General features: G+C 49.5%; 9 protein-coding genes across 9 annotated transcripts; 7 read left to right on the top strand and 2 right to left on the bottom strand.

The window, feature by feature from the left end:
- Nucleotides 1-141: 141 nt before the first annotated feature.
- M438DRAFT_405315 (uncharacterized protein) lies at nt 142-2,227 on the top strand (the record flags this gene model as incomplete). Its single annotated transcript, XM_029909777.1, has 1 exon — nt 142-2,227. The coding sequence occupies one exon, from the start codon at nt 142-144 to the stop codon at nt 2,008-2,010; it is 1,869 nt and encodes a 622-aa protein (XP_029761175.1). The 3' UTR covers nt 2,011-2,227.
- A 1,338-nt stretch (nt 2,228-3,565) lies between these two features.
- On the top strand, nt 3,566-4,236 carry M438DRAFT_345197 (uncharacterized protein). The gene is made up of 2 exons (XM_029905392.1): nt 3,566-3,990; nt 4,062-4,236. The coding sequence occupies exon 1, from the start codon at nt 3,590-3,592 to the stop codon at nt 3,905-3,907; it is 318 nt and encodes a 105-aa protein (XP_029761174.1). The 5' UTR covers nt 3,566-3,589; the 3' UTR covers nt 3,908-3,990; nt 4,062-4,236.
- A 682-nt stretch (nt 4,237-4,918) lies between these two features.
- Nucleotides 4,919-6,654, bottom strand: M438DRAFT_405313 (WD40 repeat-like protein). Its single transcript, XM_029909776.1, has 5 exons — nt 5,973-6,654; nt 5,807-5,909; nt 5,347-5,757; nt 5,174-5,294; nt 4,919-5,118 (listed from the first exon to the last, which is right to left on the bottom strand). Exons 1-5 carry the CDS (start codon nt 6,268-6,270, stop codon nt 4,966-4,968), a joined length of 1,086 nt encoding a protein of 361 aa, XP_029761173.1. The 5' UTR covers nt 6,271-6,654; the 3' UTR covers nt 4,919-4,965.
- A 355-nt stretch (nt 6,655-7,009) lies between these two features.
- On the top strand, nt 7,010-7,321 carry M438DRAFT_272524 (uncharacterized protein; the record flags this gene model as incomplete). Its single annotated transcript, XM_029900570.1, has 1 exon — nt 7,010-7,321. One exon carries the CDS (start codon nt 7,010-7,012, stop codon nt 7,319-7,321), a length of 312 nt encoding a protein of 103 aa, XP_029761172.1.
- Nucleotides 7,322-11,376: 4,055 nt separating this feature from the next.
- M438DRAFT_255004 (uncharacterized protein) lies at nt 11,377-11,864 on the top strand (the record flags this gene model as incomplete). Its single annotated transcript, XM_029899701.1, has 3 exons — nt 11,377-11,558; nt 11,623-11,727; nt 11,783-11,864. Coding segments are annotated over 3 exons (369 nt in total), but the record flags the coding sequence as incomplete, so codon positions are not given.
- Nucleotides 11,865-12,390: 526 nt separating this feature from the next.
- M438DRAFT_345192 (uncharacterized protein) lies at nt 12,391-13,994 on the top strand. The gene is made up of 3 exons (XM_029905391.1): nt 12,391-12,736; nt 12,867-13,234; nt 13,287-13,994. Exons 1-3 carry the CDS (start codon nt 12,695-12,697, stop codon nt 13,951-13,953), a joined length of 1,077 nt encoding a protein of 358 aa, XP_029761170.1. The 5' UTR covers nt 12,391-12,694; the 3' UTR covers nt 13,954-13,994.
- A 136-nt stretch (nt 13,995-14,130) lies between these two features.
- On the top strand, nt 14,131-16,664 carry M438DRAFT_204819 (uncharacterized protein). Its single transcript, XM_029899366.1, has one exon. The coding sequence runs from the start codon at nt 14,401-14,403 to the stop codon at nt 16,564-16,566; it is 2,166 nt and encodes a 721-aa protein (XP_029761169.1). The 5' UTR covers nt 14,131-14,400; the 3' UTR covers nt 16,567-16,664.
- Nucleotide 16,665: 1 nt separating this feature from the next.
- On the bottom strand, nt 16,666-18,098 carry M438DRAFT_204789 (uncharacterized protein). Its single transcript, XM_029899365.1, has one exon. The coding sequence runs from the start codon at nt 17,997-17,999 to the stop codon at nt 16,764-16,766; it is 1,236 nt and encodes a 411-aa protein (XP_029761168.1). The 5' UTR covers nt 18,000-18,098; the 3' UTR covers nt 16,666-16,763.
- A 1,016-nt stretch (nt 18,099-19,114) lies between these two features.
- M438DRAFT_238543 (MFS transporter, MCP family, solute carrier family 16, member 10) lies at nt 19,115-20,586 on the top strand (the record flags this gene model as incomplete). Its single annotated transcript, XM_029899495.1, has 2 exons — nt 19,115-19,876; nt 20,044-20,586. Coding segments are annotated over 2 exons (1,305 nt in total), but the record flags the coding sequence as incomplete, so codon positions are not given.
- Nucleotides 20,587-20,883: the final 297 nt, after the last annotated feature.

The following is a 20,883-nucleotide window of genomic DNA, read 5'->3' as shown; positions in this document are numbered from 1 at the left end:
TACAAATACTGCGATCTTCTACAACCAGACCTAAATTTTCCATCCACGATCCGATCCAAAAAATCCAACAACAGATCAACTTCACCGCTTCCGAGCCACACCAACATCCACTGACTACATAGTCCAGTACCTGCAACAACCATGAAGCAAGCTGCAATTTTCGGCTCTGTCCTCGGCTTCGCTGCCTTGGTCGCCGCCGGACCCATCCTCCGTTCTGGTGCAATCAACGCACTCCAGTCATCCGAGAAAGGCCTGAACAAGGAAAACAACTTCGATGATCTCCTCGAGGATTTCGTCGCAACCCTCAACTACCCTGCCGACATGATGAAGGGATCTGTTGGTCTCGAAGACAACTTTTCCAGGGGCGAGTTCCTTGAAGCCGTTACGTTGAAGAACGGAGATGCTTTCGAAGCATACATCGACCACATGGACGATGACGCCGTCCGCAAGGCTCTGGTGAGCGCTGAAATGTACACTGATTTCTACAACGGACCCAAGGGAGCATTCGACAACAAGAACGATTCAGGCATCGCCAAGAGAGACTTCTCAGACTGGTGCCACAACAAGTGCAAGTTCAAGGCTGCGTTCCATTCCAATTCGGACAAGTACTACTGCGGATGCTTTGACGACTGCACCTTTGTTACTGATTTGACTCCCGACTACTGCAAGCAATACAGTTCTGAGACTTCTATTGAAAAGTCCGGTGACAACGAAGCTTACTCTACCATCGAAGCCCGCGATACTGTCAATGTCGTCGATATCGACAATGATAGCGACCTTGACGCCTCTCTCAACGACGACTTCGAACTCGACACTGGCCTTATCAAGAGAAGCGGACTTTCGTGCCACTTCAAGTGCAAGTCGAAGGCAGCCTGGCATCACGATATGGAGGCCTACTACTGCAAGTGCATCACCAAGTGTGAAAAGGATGTCAGCCTTATTCCGGATTGTTGCAAAGCTGCCGAGTCATGCGATGATGAGGAGAGCATGGCCTTGTTCAAGAGATCTATCGACACCACACCCGTCCCTGCCATCGAAGCCGTCGATACTGTCACCCCTGTCGCTAGTATGGATATCAACGAACTCAATGATATCGACAATGACAGCGACCTTGACGCCTCTCTCAACGACGACTTCGAACTCGACACCGGCCTTATCAAGAGAAGCGGACTTTCGTGCCATTTCAAGTGCAAGACAAAGGCAGCATGGCATCGCGATATGGAGGCCTACTACTGCAAGTGCATCAACAAGTGCGAAAAGAATAAAGACTTGATTCCGGACTGCTGCAAGGAGAATACTGAATCATGCAACGATGATGAGTCTGCGATTTCGTCCGACAGTTCAAGAGATCCATCGATTCTGCTGCCGACACCACCAATGCCTCCGATACCTTCAACGCTGCCGACGCCATTGCCAACATCGAAATCTCCCGTACCTTCAACGCCACCGATGCCATTGCCAAAATCGACATCTCCCGCCGACACCAATGCGTCTTCAGGTAGTTTCCAGAAGTGCAACTTCAAGTGCAACTTCAAGGTGTTCTTCAAGAGCAACTATACCCGTGACGAGTGTATGAGCAACTGCCTTGGCTTTGCTTACACCACACCCACACCTCCACCCGGATCCTCGGGAAAAAGTGTCCGGAGGTGCGACTTCAAGTGCGATTTCAAAGTCTTCTTCAAGAGCAACTATAGCTACGACACGTGTATGAGCGACTGCCTTGGCTATGCTTTCACCACACCTCAAGCACCAAAGGTTACCGCCGATGATACTGTTGTCACAGACGAAGCCAACGACAACTTCCTCGAAAAACTTTATGGAGGCGGCAAAGACAAAGACCTCACCAGAAGATCAAGTGCAGGAAAGTCCTTGTATAGATCTGCTAACCCTTGCGACAGTGCAAGTGCAGTTCAGAAGTGCAGAACCAAGGCTGCCTGGCACTGGCACTCCAAGAAGCATTACGATGATTGCATGCACGAGTGCAACATGAAGCACAGTCAAGGAGCTTAGATCACATCTGATGGTCAAGAGACTGGGGAATTACGATAACGAGAAGAGTCGATGCACAAATATTGGAAGGAACACAAAAGGAAGGTATTGAAGAAAGGGATAACTTGGGATGGAGCGATGTTGGAAGAATGTTGAGTTTACTACGGTGATTGGATTTATAGATTGCGTTGATTTGATTGCGAAGGGAGAGGATTATAGATACACCTGAAAATCGGAGAAAAACAGTTTAAAACCCAAAAGAAGAATGGCAATGCTTGTTCTCACTTTCCTCTTCTTGGTGCTATGTTCGCTTGCTTCGATCGTTGCTTCCTTACCATCCTTGAATATGAAATCTTGATGACTGATAGCAACTCCACACACGACTGCACCCATACCTCAAATCACAACATGGATGCGGAAATATGCTTCGATGCTTCTGTCAGAGCATAAAGTTTCGAGCCGTACACGGGACACCAATGCGATACTTTGATGGATCCACACATCAGCCCATGTCAATAGGCATTGTTTATCAACTCGAAGCGGAGTAAGTTGCTACAACACCACAAGGTCACAAATCCCATCATCGCACCACCAAAAATCAACGATGAAGTCACTTACAGGATACATATTGTTTCCGATGCCTCTGGCCCAACAGAGCTTTCGCAACAATTGGACAGTCACAAAGTGGCTATTTACACGACAAATCCCAGGTGCCTCTTTGAAAGATGAAGCTCACATGGCTTTCATGGCTCTTTACCATCATCGCTGCGGCTCTCGTGGTTGCCAAACCTCTTGACAGAGATCCTACCGCTCTGACTACACTCGTCACAAGAAGCATCAACACTGCCACTGTCAATCCCATCGCTGCCAAACCTCTTACATCTCGCTCCGTGGCAGCAGCCTTAGCAAAGGGCCCCTGCGAATCTGCTGGAACAATAACCAAATGCGCACTCAAAGCCACGTAAGCAGATGTTCCCCATCTCCCTACAAGTCTAAGGACATAAACATGAAGACTAACACAGATGACAAAACAGAATTGGGCAGATGGCCATGGAAATGGAAGAAGAACTTCAAGAAATGTATCATGAAGTGTATGAAGAAGCATAAGGAGGCTTATCCTATCCTTCCTCCAAATGGGGCACCTCCGATCATGCCACCTCCGAATCAGCCACCTCCAAATGAGGCACCTCCGAACGATGAGCCCGTAAGCGAAAACGATAGACTTCGGCAAGAGAACGAAAGGCTTGAGGAAGAAAACAGGAACATTTCGGACGAGAAGCTTGAGAAAGACAAGGACAAGCTTGAACGTGAAAAGCTAGAGAAAGAGCACGACAAGCTCCAAGACGAAAACAGACAACTTCTGAACGAGACCAACCCCCCCAAAGAGTTCGACCTGATGTGGGATGAAACCAAAATGTCTTCCATTTCTGCTTCTGCTGCTTCCGTCGGGTCTGCTTTGGCTTCCGCCGCTGCTGCATCTGCTGCTGCTGCCGATGTTCCTGCTGCCGATGTTTCCACAGCCGCTACTACAGACGGTGCTGTTCAATCCACTCCAGCCGTCCCTTCCTCTTCCCCCATAACTGGAGATTTCGAGGATCTGATGGTCATCGCTCAACATTCTATCAAGGCCTCTGCTGCTATTCAATCTGCTGCCGCTGCTACAGCTGTTACTGCTAATCCCCATCCGAACGGCAACAACATCAACGACCGCAGAGCACTCTCTGCAGGATCTACCGCTTTGACCAGTAGGCCCAGGGCTTCTGCCACTACTCAAGCCAGTGAGACTGGAGGGGTTGTCATCTCAAAGGCTAGCAAGACAAGGGCTATCTTGAACCCCACGGATCCCTTTTGTGACCTAATAGGTTTCGATTGTATCCCACGCGTTAACACTGGAGAACCCCCTGCTACTCTGTCTTAGGAGGGATTTCACTGTTTTAACTATACGCTCCTCTTCCTCCGTATGTAGCTTTTCCAATACACAGGCTGCCCCTTCAAAGCTACGTAAGTACACCTTTCCCGGTTACGATTCTCAATACTCTAAACTGTCACTGACCATGAGATGGGAATTCTAGATGGGAAAGCTGGCTTAGACACATCGTTGTCAACTACGAAAGATGTTTGGACAAATATAGATATGCAAAGAGGACATTTTTATGACGAATATGTTTACTAAAGAGGACAAGGCAGATGAGGAAGATGAGGAGTATGATGGTAGTAAGTATCAGATGCGACGTATGGGTTCTGAATGGTCTTTCTTTTATTCTGTCTTATCCTCAAGTATTTTCATATCAGAGAAAAACAAGAAACAAGCAGTATTAGGAGTGATAGCTTGCATAAACAAAACTACGTTAATTTGTAATATCCCGTCAGCACTTCAGGAACCTGAGAAAGTGCAGCAGACCCTTCTTACTACATTTATGTTTCAAACAAAGCTTTAATTAAGATAGAAAGATCGAAAAAAGTGAGAAGAGACCTTATTGAATACTTTGGGTTAAGCTTCAGGAAAGCTACGATAGTATTTGTATGGAGATACAGGCGCGCGTAAATTGACACACAAAAGCATTCTTATATTGATGTGAAGAGTTGATCAGCGCAGCAGGATACATTTCAGTGAGAAATGGCGGAATTCCAAAGGCGATTTGAGTGACAGATTACGTGCAGGAGAGTTTGGGGTTTTGTGGGTGTTGTGAGGTAGTTTTGTGGTGAAGGCGGACTGTCCGAGGACGGCGGATATGAGGTCTTTGATACGTTGAAAAAAAGACCAATCCAGAGATGAGTCTGGGAGTGGAGGGTGTGGATCAAAGGGCTGAAATTTGGCCTGATGACAATAGAGTAGATGGTGCGGGAGAGAAATGGTAGGAAGGAGACAGACTTGAATTGACGAGATGGATGGATGCAAGTCATCGTATGCAGTTGGTCGATATTTCGTGATCGTGATAGTTTGTGGCTCTACTTCTGTAACGATCTAGCATGAGTTTAATAAGGCTTGAATCTGTCCTTCTTCTTGTCCTTGCGCTTCTTTTTCTTGCCGTCAACCTCCATAGCATCTGCTTCGGCGGGTTGTGATTGTGCCTCTTGTGCCCACAGACGGACCTGGCCATCCTCTCCGCAAGTAATGACTCGTTGGTTCTGTGGTTTTGAGTCAGCTTCGATCGATGTCGATGGCGCTCGAGGTATGACTTACGTGATTGTCAATGAGGAAGTCCCGTACGATCTCATCTCCGTGAGCGCCGGGGAAGTCCATGGTGCCTGACATGTCGAAAGACCAGCTGGGGTTCAGGGGGACCAGAGTAAGGCGAGATGAACTGTAACAAGATGAGTAACAATACTGTGCCGCTTACCGGTGTTAAGACTTACGAAGTGTCTCCAGTAGCGATGTAGGCAGAAGGAGAGTTAGGGAAGAGATCGACGACATAGCTGCTCTTCAGCTGTTCTCTGACATCTCCAAACGCTGTGACTGGGAGGGTGGCGTCTTCTGCATCCGTGGGCTTGCTCAGTGTGTATACTGAGAGTTGCTCGTCTGTGCTGACAGCATAGACTTCTTCGGCATTCAAGAAACCGGCACAGTGGACAGCACCATAGTGGTTGAGTACTTGAACTAATGCATCATCCTCATCCGAGATGGTTGTGTCAAAGATCGATACCAACCCATCAGTGGCTCCCGAAAGAAGTGTTTGTTGTTGTGTCGGGTGGAAAGCCACCTGAGTGACGGTATCATTGTGACTCTCGACATATGCCTGAACTGGCTTTGAAGCATTTCGTGTATCCCTGAGTAGCTTTAGTGGGAGCTCATCACGATTCTGAAGGCTCAACCTACCACAAAAGCACGCTAACATCACCAAGTCCTTCCTTGGTGCTTTCAGTGCCGGCAGCAATCAACGTATCACGGCATGCCAGCGCAGAAATTCCAGCTCCGCGGGCTATAGAAACGAGTCATCAGAATGATGGTCAATCAAAATCAGGCAGCATAGCCAGAAACCTACGATCAGTCATCTGTAATCCAGCAGATTTGCCTCGCTCATCCCAGCATCTAACTGTGCCATCTCTTCCTGCAGTCACAAGTCCTTTGCCATCCGATGTCGCTTTTAAGCATGTGATGCTCTGATGAGCTTTCGATACAGTGTGCACAAGCGAGAGGTTTGTAGGATCGAAATAGCGGAGTGAATCATCGGACGAGATGGCAGCACAAAGGCTTGTCGTCCGGGCCAACGAATAGATGTATGTGTCAGCAGGCAGCGATAGTCCTGATGAAGCGAGTTGTTTTGCAATTGTTGGAGACATTTTATTGTTTTGATGATGGTAAAATAAAATCCAAATTTTTGTTCAAGATTCTGGAGAAGTCGTTGTCAAAAGTCTTGGGACTGGAGTCGCGACTCTGCTCTTCCTCCACCATCGACATCTATTTTCTAAAACGGCAGTCACGATCGATCTTGTACCACGAACATTCTGTGTCTCCCATGTTTCTCATCCACTATTGACACGTGAACATGGCAGACTACAATCATAGCAGTCGGTCAACATGACTCGGCAAATGGAGGCAGCAATGGTGGTGTAACCGTCTATCTCACTCCACGATAGAAAGCCCGGTGACAATTGTTGCGACGGCTGCCACCAGACAAAGCACGCCATCGCTCCATCAAAAATGCTCCAGAGGCAGCAGTGCTATACACGTCCTCTCAGCATCGCGGTGAGTAGTTAGGGAAGTCACTGGAAGAGTCAAGCGTGGTCTGTGCGGTTCTGGAGACTCCAGATCTCGGATGAGTCACCGCCCTCTTCCGTGCTATCTCGCGACGTGGGAGTCAACGTGTAGAGTGATTTTTGCAGCCCAAATTTCTGTAGGCTTCCACCAGGTGGCGACGAGCGACTTCGGCATGACTGATAGCTCTGGTCAGAACTTTGGATACATATAAAGCTTAGGTAGTAGTCATGGGAAACACATCCACCTTCCTACAGTCCCTTTCTCTTTCATTCTTGTTTCCTTTCCATCAGTACACACTTTCGACGCCATCGCTCTTCGAAAATGGGAAAGCTACACAACAGACGCCGTACAAGACTGAGAGCAAACAAGGAGGCTCATCATCAGGCAATCCCTATACCACTACTTTCTACTCAAGCCATGCCTACGATTGACCACGACACATCTTTCTGTCATGAGCGTTCAAACTTTCCATCTTCTAACGACAACAAACAATTTCATGTCAACCAGCAACACGAGGTCCTCCATACTCAGTTCTATGGCACAGAGGAGGGTGATGAATCTGGCGATCTCTGTCCTTTGATGCTTCAGGTCGTCCTAGACTTGTTTGATGGAGTTGATTATGAAGACCCATGAGATGATTTTACGATTATGATATTTCACGACCAACACTACCGCCCCAGTCGATAACACGTTACGATAACAAAACCCACGTGCCTTAACAACGGCCGAGCGCGATACAAGAGAGCGTGACTACAACGTCTCCAGGTCAAACGTCTGCCTGCTACAACACGGGCGCGACTGCGAAAACAGGATCTTTGGTGTCCACTTCAGCTCTCAAGTCACGAGCTGTTGAGTATCACGAGTTGGCATGAAGCTCGGACAGGAGGCTCCCAAGAAGAGGCGAAAGAGGCGAAGTCGATAGTCACAAGGACAACTATAGCCGCCACTGCCAACTACGATGGGTCTTTATCGTTGAAAGGCACTTGCTTCGCCTCGTTGCATGCCGTGGCGCTATAGACACGTTTAGTTTCGGGCAGGACTGGGCTGAGCAATGGGATAAGCCCGCGTTGTATGATTTGGTCACACTCGGCTTCAATCTGAGAGATTCGGATCATTGAGATGATCTGCTGTTTGACTTTGGGGATAAGGGAACGACACATGTAGTGTCAGATGATGCGGCTGTTATATCAAGGACATGAATTGTTGCTGAGAGGACCACCCTGTTCTCCATTCGCTGGGCCAACTGTCTGCGGATAGTAACACGGCGTGCCTGTGATTGCTGCGAGAAGGAGTGTGGCAGGTTGATGATATTGTATGTAGTAAACGATGAGATGTTAGTGCTCGCATGGTTTCTGTGCCGTCTTTTCTGAAGATTGTGAATGCTGTGTTGAAAACTTGTGCACCGATGTGACACCTCATAGAAAACGTTTATCAGAAGGGCTCGCTTCAATGTTCTCAAGGTCTGATATGATGCTGTGCTTGTCATGCTCGAGTGTCTTCATGAAAGTTGTCGCATTCGCATCGTCTTGCCATGCTCGCGTATCGGGATTCCGGCTCTCTGTTTTTGACACTCGTACTTGAACAGCCACACCAAGAATGGAAGCTTTCTAGATTAATATTCAACGAGCTTCTTTTCTTGGGTGTGAACAAAGTGAAGTGTTACGCGTCTCTTCTCCTCAGATTCCAGATCGAGATGTTTTCCCCATCTTGAAGACGATCGGAATCCCGGATATGTTTCAGGGGGTCAGTTTGGGAGATTTGAACTTTGTTGGCGGCTCTCGGTCTCGCTTACCGCGCCATCGAATACCTAGCCAAAGCTGGGGGAGATGCCAATTTGGCTCGTTGATGAAATGTAACGACGACTTGTGACCCTACCCACATCTCAAGATATGCTGGTCACAAGGACTTTGGTCTTCACGGGAAAGGTATGCTCATGCTCCAAATACTTCACAATGACATTTGCCTCACAAGGCGCAGCTGCAAGTACATGTCCTTCTGTTTGCATATCGCAATCGTACACGGTCCTCGTTACGGGGTGTACTGATTCCTGGGGGAGGCTTTTCAGCCACGTTCGATCGTGCGTGTGCTTTGGCGGTGCTCGTGCTTCGGCTTTTACGGCCTCAGTTGTAGGGTTGTTCCTTGATGGTATTTTGAGAACGATCAGGCCGTCAACATCACTAGACATAGATCTCGATGATGAGTACAGAAAGTTGGCATGTTGGAAATGGCAGTGCTGTACTGTCGCGGTCTTGGAAGCGCCAAACCCTGTGTATCATTTGCTTCACGGTTGCCTGGAATTTGCTCCGAGGAGGCAGCAAATAGAGAGTTGCCAGAGTCTTGTGCTCTGAGTGACTGACATTGAGCAGGGCGATGTCGACATTATCTGCGATCGTGTCTAACACGGATAGGGATGTCCGTGGGGAAGACTAGGAGTAGGTACAATAGGTAGTTACGGGATGGTGTCCGCTGCATCGTCGTTATTGTTGACAAATTTAAACTTCCACCTTGAGCAGGCGGAGGCTTCATGATGCTGAGACTGACATTGATGACGATGACCAACTTCTTGATCTCTTGTTTCACACTGGCAATTACCATGTAGAGATGGGATTGCCACAGCGAAGGTGATCCGAAGAGAAGAGGCTCAAAGCCACTGTCGCAAGTCTGTCTCGGCTGACAGCCTTGTGGTTGAAAAACATGGCAACCGTTTCTGACTCTCGTTTGACTAGGAGGGAGTTGAGTGGCGTCGAACGGTCACGAGCCGGCTGCCGCGCGCGTTACCACGACATGTTTTCGTGCGTGCTTAGCCGTTGAATCATTCTGGAATACTGCCTTGATAGTCGTTCTGTTGTCTTGACGACTGGTAAATTGAAATAATACGTGATGGTCACGGTACTGCTCGAACATGTGGAAGCCTGCTTGACGAATGCTCCCGGTTATTCGTTGCTGAACGCCGTAGATGGAAGCCGGATACAAGTCCGTGTACAGAGTTCACCCTACCACCTTGTAAACAGGTGTTCGCTGCTTCAAAGATGAAGATCAACACGAAGGGGATGAGTGACTTTTTCGGCGGGCAGGCAGGTCCGATATGGTGGAGCAGCGGTGAAAGTAACAAAAGGGAATAAATGCCCGAGTCATGGCTACAAGCTCTCACTTCGGCGCGAAACGGAGACGGCGCGGCGGAAAAGCGGAGCGTATCAAGACGAAAAGAATACCTTCTGAGGTGTGATCGACATGTGCAAACCTGAACGAAGAACGTCGTTGCAGTGAGCTGTGGCAGTTAGATTTATAAGCTTGGCATACGTGTGCTGGATATTGATGGTTCGGCGCAATTGATGCGATAGTCAAAAGGCTGATGGCCAAACTTCGCGGCGGGCTTGATGACGAAGTTCTGAGAAGCGCCGGTGAGAGGGCTGTTAACGGGACTCTCGCCGGGCAGGTTGCAGTGAGACAAAAGGTTCTTGCAAAGAGCGCATAGCCAAGGGGCAGTTGATTGGGTCAATCTCGCGAGTCGCAGGTGTCAATCTGTGGGATCCAGAGAGGGGACGGCCAAGCCGGCAGCACACATTTCGAGTCCGTAAGAGTGGAGTTGTGCGAGCGAGGGCAAGGAAGCTGACAAGAGACGGTCCTCACTCGGCGGGAGTCGGTGACAGCAATGATGATTGATGATGCGGTGTCGTGGCCTCTTGTTCACGCGGAAGTTTGGGGGCAAACACGAAATGGGAGATCGTCTCAAATTCAGGTTCAATAAATCTTTGGTATTAGACAAGTGGCCGCGGGGAGCATGAATCAGCGGGCTGCGGGTTGGGGTGGTGTTGGTGTGCGCGCAACTCAGGGAAGGAGGGCAGATCTTTATCGGATGCTACTGCGCAGGATGGCAGATCAGCATCAAGTGCCTGTAAGCAGTTTTGGCTGCCACAGACACGAGAGCACCCTTCCGGTCATACAAACACGACTTCCAGACGGCTGCGTGGCCGCAATTGGAAGGGGAATTGCGAATTTCCGCAATCAGCTGACGGAGGCCGTTGGTTCTGTCCATCTGACTGGCCTAGATGGCAGGAAGGCACGCAGACAGGGAGAGCAGCGATTTGGAGCTAAGGGTTCACGGACCCGCATATTATGACGCTGAAGAGACCCTCTTGTTAGCTGTAGCCGAGCTTCTTGCACATCGCTCTTGTCCTTGGGGCACATCCAATTGTCTTTTCTACTCGCGCCGTCTTTTGACAGTTCCACTTCCTTTCTTTGCCCATTTTTCGGCCTGCACCGATTGCGAATACTCGAATACCTCCATCGGGTCTCCAATACCTCTCTCCCACATATCACCCTCAAGGAAGACATGGTGTTTCACGCGCTGCGAACACTCTCTTAGCGCCGCCGTCTCTCCGAAATCCGCCATCTCACTCATCTAATCAAACATCACACCGCTGCAACTTCCGGTACCCATCGTCACTTTTGTCACCCTGGCTACTGTCTGCTCTTCAGCTCGCCGTTGAGCATAGATAGTCAGACACCGTCTACCACCAAGACCTATTCACCACAATATGACATCGCTTGCATACGCACATTACACCGTCGACTCTGCTCCCATCGAGGCCCTCAGCGAGCCTCCGTCGAATCCATCACACTCTCCACCTCTATCGACTACGTCATCTGACGACAACATCCCTACCCGCGGTCGCCTAGACGCACACAGACCCAGACTTGGAAGCCGCAAAAGCAGCGGCACCATGATTATTCCAAGAGACAGCCCGCGTGTCGAAATGGCACCTGGCGAAGAAGAATATGAGCCCGATGATGTCAGAAGCATGAGTCCTAGACGGACCAGCGAGGTCATCGAGAAGTTGGGCGAAGATGCGCGACGCAATCTCATCGAGTATGTTTCAGATTCAGAACCCTGCATATGTATAGTGCTTTGATGCTAACGACATGCTTTTCAGACAAGCCCAAGCCTTGAGAGCAAGTCTGATGGCCATCGTCGATCGTGTCGAGGCTGTCAAGATAGAGCACGAGAAGCTCGAGGGCGGCAACAAATTCCTCCAATCGTGAGTCTTCACCTCCTCGTCACCATCAGTGGCCACAAAACTAACAAACCGGTAGATACATTGGTGAATTAATACAGACCAGCAAGATCACTTCGGCTGCTCCGTCCAAAAAGGGCAAGAGCCGTAATGTGAAGTAACGACACGAACTTTTACTTTCTCAATATTTGTCTTCACTTAGCGGCATTCTATTAAGGCGTATCGGCAAACCCGGATTACCATCGGCATGGGAGGGGGTTACTCGACTGGGCAATTGCAGGATCATCGGCGCATGGTCGGTTTCACGGCGTATGCTATTCGGTGTGTTTTCTTCATTATCATTGTACTTCTGCTTCTCGGAAGATACCAAGGTCAAGGCAAGGGTTGAAAGCTGGCAAGGGGTGCATATTACGCACTGTTACGAGGTCGCCAGAAATGCCTGTAGGCTATTTTCTCCTCGCATGGCCTTATTTATTAACTTCCTGTACTACCAATTCAAACATTATCCTTAATAACTCACCAAAGATCAACCAAGCTGATGCTACATGACACGTAGGTGTGCCCCTGATCGAGTTCTGTATAGTGTCTGCATCCCCAGTGCGACTATTGAGAGTTAAACAGGACGAAGGATGTGGTGGGTCTATCTTCAACTTCTAGAGAATTACCAAAAAGGGTATTGGACGATTAGGTTCAGGGGTCAAGTAGTTCACGGGCTAGATAGGCTTCTCAGCCAGCCGCTCTCTCTTCGTCTTGAAAGTCCCCACGAGGTCTAACAGAGAAGCGTTGCCAAGGCCAAAGAGGGAGCACTTGATAGGGGCGACGGTTTGCGAAAATGATTGCTGAAGAGAAGCGATTGTGCCTTCCTTCGTTAAAGCGCTGTGTCACGCAAACAGGGAAGAAGATCACCGACCGGTCGTTCATTCCTTCTCACCTTCTTCATTGAACTATCACCTGGAGAATACGAAAACCTACTTTGCTGGATAGTCGCGACATGCCGCAAGCACGGACGATGTATGGAGGAGCGGGAGCTCAGGGTAAGCAGATCCATTATCTCAATCACATTTTCTATCGTTATCCATCGCACAGAATTGCTGACGGCAGATGTAGTACGTGATAGAATGGAAACATCTCCGTGAGAAAACTCAATTGACCATGTACAACAGTGTCGCATCATAGCTGTGGTCGTTCTCATATCCCTTGTTGTGGTGACATTGCTGCAATCATTGCAGACGACCCCTAGCATACATGACATTCCACTGTCACTACGTGGGCACAAACTCGGAGGATCTGCTAGACACAACTCGGCTCGATTGAACCGAATCAAAAAAGTGACAGCACTCTTTGGTGAACCGAACTATCTCTACGAAGCCGCTATCGCAACTCACGAACGACACAATGCCCTGCATGGACATCAGATGCAGATTCTACGACAGCGAATCCATGCAAGCTTCCTAGCCAAGCCCGCCTATCTTATGTCCGTTCTCGTAGAAGAACTAAACAAGCCATGGGAAGAGCGTATGCAGTGGCTCGCGTAAGTTGTTCTGTTTTTCGACCTATCAAGATCGGTAAACTGACTTCGCCAGATGGGTTGATCCTGACACTCTTGTATTGAATCAACAGGTGCCAATGGACATATTCTTACCTCCTCCGGAAGAAGAGATCAACCTTATTGCAACTCACGACGATGATGGCTATTTTAATGGTGGCGTCTTCTTTTTGCGAGTTGACACCTGGTCTCTGGAGTTTCTGATACAAGTGCTGGCGGTTCCTCTCACAGACAGAAAGCACCACGTCTCACTCAACAAGGACCATGCGGCGCTCGAACAGATTATGGAGAGTCAAAGGTTCCGCAATCGAGTGACGTATCAGCCCCGAGTCTGGTACAATGCCTTCGACGCCAACAAGACCTATGAAGGTGAAACGGGCGACCTCATGGTACATCTTCTCGACCTTGGTGGAGACAAGTGGGCCAGGATGGACAAGTACTTGGGCAACGTAACGAGCAAAATCAACCCGTACGAGGTACCGCTGGACCAGACACAGTACGAAAAACAGGTCGCAAGTTTTTGGAAGAGAATGAAGGACTCTCGCAAAATTCTCAAGGATGCAAAGGAAAAGGAAAAAGGTCACGACATGATCAAGGAGGCATCGAGGAGATTGAGATTCGCTTTGGATTTTGAGACGGACAATGAAGTGGTGATGAGAGGTGCCTACGATTCGCTGCTCAATGCATTGTATGAGAACAAGTAAGGGGCCAAGTCTTTTTGCATGGTGTACTTCCCTGAAGCGCAGGCGTATTGGAGAAATAGTTTTTAAGCAGCCAAGATACCCAGATAGCAGAGATAATTCTAAAGCAGTCGACATGAATCACAGTCTGAACGAGATGAGTCAAAAAAGGTGACAGCAAAGAATGTCTACTCGAGTAGAGCTTAATGGAAGGTGATGGGCGCCAAGGAGATGCGGGCTTTGGAGTTTCGAGGCGCAAGAAGACACGAATCGCAATTGCTGTTGCATGTGCTCTCTCCAGCTTCAACCAACTCTGTGACTCTCCTTTATTTTTTATTCTACTTAAGAGTCAGGACGCAGCGCGTTTGACCTCGAGCATCGCCCACTTTCCTATCTGTGCTGTATACCAGCAACTGCGACTTTGCACCTAGACCGACTTGGACCCGCGTACAATAGAAAGGCGCCGCCGCCATGTCGACCGAATACAGCTATGACGAGCAGGGCCAGTTCTTCCCTTTCTTCTTCGTGACGGTAGCTGGTCTGGTCACGCTACCAGTGACATACTCTCTACTGAAGCCTAGCAAAGGTATATGCCACTCCCTTGTCAATTCAGGTCTACATACTTACAATAGTTCAGACCTTGAGAACACAGCGACGCGAATCGAGTCGTCCTATACACCCGAACATGCAGACCTCATCGACGCACACCGAAGACGGCAAAAGAGGAGGGAGCGCAAGATCAAGCGCATGATTGTGGCTGGTGTAGGATGGACCACAATCGCCTTGATGGTCTACCTGATGGCTGTAACACAGCGCAGCACACCTAAGATCTGGGATCCCTATGAGATTCTTGGTGTCCCCATGTCATCAACCGAGAAGCAGATCCAGAGCCGCTACCGCAGACTGTCTGTTACCATGCACCCGGACAAGGCTGTGCCTGACGCATCAAAGAACGAGACCGCCGAATCAGTCAATGAGCGCTGGGTCGAGGTCATCAAGGCCTACAAGGCTCTCACCGACGAGGATGTGCGCAGGAACTTTATCGAATACGGAAACCCCGACGGCAAGCAGAGCACCAGCTTTGGTATCGCTCTTCCTCAGTTCTTGATCACCGAGGGTAATGGAAAATACATTCTGATCGTCTACGGAGCCTTGTTGGGAGTCTTGCTTCCATACTTTGTCGGCCGCTGGTGGTACGGATCGCAAAAGGTCACGCGCGAGAAGATTTTGGTCAACAGCGCTGGCAACATGTTCAAGGAGTTCACCGAGCGCATTGACGACCACGGTGTTGTCAACTTGCTCAGTTCCGGCGCAGAGTTCGAGGCTTTGTTGCACGGCCACAAGGCTGATGCTGGAACTGGCCAGCTCGAGAAGCGTCTTCTTTCGGAAGCCCACGTTCTGACTGAGAAGGACCGCCGCTTCTTGCAGGACATGGACGACACGGTTCGTCGCAAGACTCTTGCGCTGCTCTGGGCCTACCTGGCTCGTGTTGAGCTTAATGACCAGACTTTGAACGACGAAAAGTACCAGCTCGCACCTACCGCCCTTACCCTCAACGAAGCCTTTGTCTCCATCTGTCTGGCCTATGGATTCACTAACCCCGTTCTCGCCGCCTACCGCACCTCGCAAAACCTGATCCAAGCCGTCGCTCCCGAATCGCCTCCTCTTCTTCAACTGCCTCACTTCAGCGAGCAAGTCGTCAAGGCCATCGAAGACAAGATCGAGCAGCGTAGTCACTTGACCATCCAATCCTTCATGAACTTCCCCGACGCTCGTCGCCGCGAACTCGCCTCATCTGCCGGTCTTTCCACACCTCAACTCGACACTGCCATCAAGGTTGCCTCTCAGCTGCCCCGCCTCGTCATCGAACGCACCTTCTTCAAGGTCACTGGCGAGAAGCACATCACCCCCAATTCCCTCGTACAATTCGTCGTCAAGGCCCGCTTTATCCCTCCTGGTACTCGCGACATCCCTGATGTCCACCCCTCGGACCTCGAAGACATCGACCCCGACGAGACCGACACCAAGGCCAACGCTCGTCCAGACCCCGCCGAGCAGAAGCAACATCAACCCCCTCTCGCCCACGCTCCCCACTTCTCGCGCGACCACTCTCCCCGCTGGCACCTTTTCCTCGCCGACTCGCGTCAAGGCAAGGTCGCTGTTCCTCCCTTCACCTTCACCACTTTCGACAAGCCCATCTTGGACGCTTCCGGAAAGCCTACTTTCAATGTTCAGACATTGAAGATGCAATTCCAAGCTCCCCCGCAACCTGCACACTACAAGTTCCAGATGCACCTTGCTTGCGACAGTTATATTGGCTTTGACGACAAGAGGGATGTTATCCTGTCTGTTGACGACCCGAGTCAGATCGAAGAGGCAGAGTGGGAGGATGAGGATATTTCCGAACCCGAAGAAGGTGAGTGCCTTGAAATGTACCATATCAGAAAGTCTCATGCTAACACGTCAATTGCAGATACTATTGCGGGACAAATGGCCACCCTTCGTGGTAGTGCTACGAAGAAGGCATCGTCTCCCAAACTCAAGAGCAATGACGACAGTGACGAAGAGAGTGGAACAGACGAAGAGGAAGAGACGGAGAGTGAGACGGACACTGATACCGATACTGATGAAGAGTAGATGTAAAAAATATCCTCCTCTGAACCGCGAATTTTGATAGCATTACCCACACAAATGGCGTTCTTTTTTCTTCTTGCTTTTGCTTCTCTCTTGCAAAACACAAGCTTCTGTAGATCACAGAATCATATCAAACTTTTCAAACATGCCAAACATCTTATATGCTCTGTAGAAGGGAGAATTGTATCTGTGTTGAAATATCAAGTAACCCTGACCCCCAACCCCACACTCCTCGTCTTGAAACATTCAACCCCTCCACTCCCCAAGCACTCCTCCAAAATCCACTCGAACTCCATACCATAAAACTGCTTCCACTTTTTCGTTTTGCCCGGTAACACACCATTCCACTCTCCTCTAGCTCGTTTGGCTTTGCTCTGCATATCGTCCAACGGAATACCACCATCCCATCGTTCCCTCAACATTTCTTTCGTGCTTTCTTTGTATTTCGGGGATGACTTTGTGAGCAGGACGAGGAGATGTGTTCGTGCTTCTGTGAGGGTTTGGAGGTATGCTCCTGTGTTTGGGAGGGAGAAGGTCAGGGTTTGTGGTTGTTTTGCTGAGGAGAGTTTGGAGGATGAGGAGGAGGTAGAAAGGTGGAGGCCGCGGCCACCGCCTCCGTTCAAGTGGACGGCTGAGGAGCCTCCTGTGGCTGCTAGGGTTCCTGTTGCTGCTGTGGACCAGGAGTTTGCTAGGGATGAGGAACCGGGGGAGGATGCTGTGCCCGGGAGGGAGTAAAGGTGGTCGCTTAATGCGCTTGTGGACGTCATGAAGCCGGCTGCGATGAGTTCTGATACTTCTTCTGGGAGAAATAGTGATGCTGGTACGGTGTAGGAGGATGTATTTTCTTCCAGCACTTTTGCGTATTTCTCTTTTAGTGGTTGCGAGAGTGCTTGATTTTGTTGTATTGTGTTTATCCAGTCTTCGACTAGGATAACGCCCTCGCCTATTGCGAATCCACCTTTCCCTCTGCCGGGTATGTTGAGCTTTTTTACGATTCCTGAGTGGACTAGTTTTGCGAGTTCGCGTTCTGTAGTTGTGGTTGAAGCTGATACGGCGTGGAGATGCGCTATTGAGACAATCGGAGGCATGTTCTTCCTAAAGTTCAGGACCTCAGCTATTCGAGTGCTGTTCATGCCTGCTGCGCGATCTGGTATATCGGTCCATGTATGCTGTTGTATGTAGCGAATGAGGGAGACAACATCTTGTGGTACTTTGGACGGTGGTAATGTCGTGACAATTCCTGTGCTGTCAAGAGGCTGGTCGGTACTGCTGATTTCCGATTGCGATCTTTTGACTCCAGCCTGAGGTGTGGTAGTAGCAGCTTTGCGACGAGGATGGTTGCCGAATGGTGAAGAGGCTGATCGCAGTAGTTGTATGGGCGATTTCTTCGGTCGCGATTGTAGTGGCTTGGGGACCCCAGTCGCACTGAAGGACATGGTGATGGTTCGTAAAAGAGTGGCTTTCGTGAGAGGATACTGCTAAGGTGAGTGGTGAATGTCTGCCTTGTGGCAAGAGTGACACGCGGGGTCACATGAGCAGGCGAAGGTGATGAAGAAGTACTTATGTCTGGAATGAAAGCACACGACTGAGATAGACAGACCGAGCTGCTTGTGAAGAAGGAACTACTGAGAGAGATGCGGCTCGCGCGAGAGAAGGCACAACAGCCAATTGTCACTTTGGCTGTTGGGAGAGGAAGAACCACGGAAGGAGGGAGTGTGAAGTGCAGTCGGGATCGACAACTGCCATTGCCGAGAGGCTTTCAAGGCTGCAGATTGGCAACAACCACTCGTCCTTCCCTCAGTCACGAACCTCTCCTTCTTTCCAACAGCAAGAATCAGATGTCCAGTAAATCGTCACACTGATTTCCGTGGTTTCGACTCAGATAGTACGACTCGTTTTGTCTCGCGACGCAATTGTGCCGATGCACCGATACACCGAGCCATCAACCGACCCATGATGACAAGAAATATATTTCCTGCGCCTGAGATATGCACATGGAATTCTCTTCAGGAATACGGAGTACCGGCACCATGAACTTGGCCTCTATTCGCCTTCGGACAGGCTCCTTATACACGGCTTGTCTTCCGGATGAAGACTTTGTTATCAGTATGAGCTCCGTAGCGGGTGGAAGTCCGTGAATACCCGCCTTATCTTGGATATCGTGAAATTTTGTGCACGCCCTACACAGACGCTTCACGCCCAACCCACAATATACACGCCCTGCGCCCTAGGGAGTCTTTCATTAGAGCCTTTCGATCATGGGTTCACAGTTGTCAATGGTTGGTTCAATGAACAAAACCCCTGCTTGTCCCGGGAATATCTCAAGTAGTTCTATATCTCGAAATACACAAACCTAGTTCTGCGGCTGAATACCCCATCAACTTCTGAACATTAAAGCAAAATGGCTCAAATCGACGAGAAGAAGACCATGCGGGAGTCTGTTTACTCGGAAACAGAGAAAGGCTCTGCTTCCTCAAGCCCCGACCTCACACCCACACCATCATCCTGGTCCGAGAAGAGCATACGAGAGCCTCATGAGGAGGGGATCTACGAACCAGAGACACGCCCACAATCTACCGACATTGAGAGAGTAGCGAGCAACGTCCTCAACCGCATCGCATCACGAGTAACGACACATTCTTTGGCCGAACCTGGCCCACCACCGGATGGCGGCTTCAAAGCATGGTTGCAATGCGCCATGGCATGGCTTGTCGTCTTTTGCACTTGGGGATATGTCAATTCATTTGGAACCTTCCAAGCATACTACTCGACCAACCTTGGAGAGACCGCCTCAACGATTTCCTGGATTGGATCGATCCAAGTCTGGGTGCTCTTCTTCCTCGGAACCTTTGCTGGTCGTGCAATGGACGCTGGATACTTCGTACCTACCTTCGCCGTGGGTACCGTTTTCCAGCTTATCGGCATTTTCATGACCTCTCTCTCCACCAAATACTGGCAATTGTTCCTTGCGCAAGGTGTATGCACTGGTATTGGCTCCGGCATTCTCTTCACTCCTGCTATGGCACTTCTCAGCACCTACTTCTCCAGCCACAAGGGTATCGCAGTCGCATTGGCAACCACCGGTAATTCTGCTGGTGGTGCTATCTTCCCATTGATTGCACGTCAACTCCTTCCTCAGATCGGATTCGGCTGGACAATTCGTGTCCTCGGTCTGCTCAACTTGGTTTGTCTATGCACCGCTGGCATTGCCATGAAGCCTAGATTGCCACCTCGCAAGTCTGGTCCTCTGGTCGACACTTCGGCATTCAAGGAGATCGAATACATGCTGTTCAGTATTGGCATGTGCTTTCACGTAAGTTTGAAATCATGCATCTATCATGAGTTTACAGCCATTGAGAAATGTTCAATTTCTTGTCTCAACTTGAGATTACCAATGTTTTCCGCGAAACTTGGTAGCTGCACCAAACTCGTGCTATCGCAACATCCTTTACACACGAACATTACTAACAACAGATGCAGATGGCAAGCTTGTATTTCGTCAATTATTACATCTCTTCTTACGGACGCGATATCCTAGGGTTCTCTTACTCGAACTCGGTCACCCTGCTCATCATCCTCAACGTCGTCGGTATACCAGCTCGCGTTTTGGTTGGTCATCTCGCAGACCGCTACCTTGGCGCTTTGAACACTTTGATTCCAGTTCTGTTCTATGTGAACGTACTCGCGTTCTGCTGGATGGGCGTCAACTCGCAAACCTCTCTTTACGTCTTTGTCTCCTTCTACGGCCTGGGACTGGCATCTTTCCAGTCTCTTATCCCTACCACAGTCGCACGCATGACTAAGGATATCAGCAAAGTTGGCACACGCATGGGCATGGTTTTCACCTTCCTGTCGTTCGCCTCTCTGGTCGGACCTCCCATTGGCGGTGCTCTCGTATCAGCAGGCGGACACACTTATATCTATGCACAAGCTTGGGCTGGTGCTTCAGCCGCTGTCGGAACAGCTCTTGTGGTAGCTTCGAGAGTCTATGCGTTTGGATGGAAGCTGAAGGTCAAGTGCTAGAGGCACATGAAGTTATGACGAACCGACCTCAATCGGACAAAAAGTGATTTTACGAAGCGAAGATATATAGATCATGATGAACAGATAATGAACATAATGTCAACTACATACAACAGACTTCTCGGAGCAGCTTTACAGAGGTTTGTGTTGCGAAAGTACATGGCTTCGGGTGCCCAGAGTCTTGCTTCCGCGTTCCTGAAAGCAGATGATTAGACCACAAAGCGCAGTGAGAGCTCTAGTCAACACCACCATCATCATCGATGGTCAAGGCTGTCTTTACAATGGTATTCTATATCG

The sequence above is a fragment of the Aureobasidium pullulans genome (assembly GCF_000721785.1).
Source record: "Aureobasidium pullulans EXF-150 unplaced genomic scaffold scaffold_8, whole genome shotgun sequence".
Classification (NCBI taxonomy): domain Eukaryota; kingdom Fungi; phylum Ascomycota; class Dothideomycetes; order Dothideales; family Saccotheciaceae; genus Aureobasidium; species Aureobasidium pullulans.
The sequence above is the reverse complement of the archived record's forward strand: the minus strand, read 5'-3'. Positions and strand labels throughout refer to the sequence as shown.

Coding starts and splice junctions, on each gene's coding strand:
- M438DRAFT_405313 (XM_029909776.1), bottom strand. CDS start 6,270: ATGTCTCCAACAATTGCAAAACAACTCGCTTCATCAGGACTATCGCTG. Junction 5,910..5,972: donor TGGATTACAGATGACTGATC/GTAGGTTTCTGG, acceptor TCGTTTCTATAG/CCCGCGGAGCTGGAATTTCT. Junction 5,758..5,806: donor GATGTTAGCGTGCTTTTGTG/GTAGGTTGAGCC, acceptor AAAGCTACTCAG/GGATACACGAAATGCTTCAA.
- M438DRAFT_345197 (XM_029905392.1), top strand. CDS start 3,590: ATGGTCATCGCTCAACATTCTATCAAGGCCTCTGCTGCTATTCAATCT.
- M438DRAFT_345192 (XM_029905391.1), top strand. CDS start 12,695: ATGCCGCAAGCACGGACGATGTATGGAGGAGCGGGAGCTCAG. Junction 12,737..12,866: donor ATGGAGGAGCGGGAGCTCAG/GGTAAGCAGATC, acceptor CATGTACAACAG/TGTCGCATCATAGCTGTGGT. Junction 13,235..13,286: donor GAGCGTATGCAGTGGCTCGC/GTAAGTTGTTCT, acceptor TGACTTCGCCAG/ATGGGTTGATCCTGACACTC.
- M438DRAFT_204789 (XM_029899365.1), bottom strand. CDS start 17,999: ATGTCCTTCAGTGCGACTGGGGTCCCCAAGCCACTACAATCGCGACCG.
- M438DRAFT_204819 (XM_029899366.1), top strand. CDS start 14,401: ATGTCGACCGAATACAGCTATGACGAGCAGGGCCAGTTCTTCCCTTTC.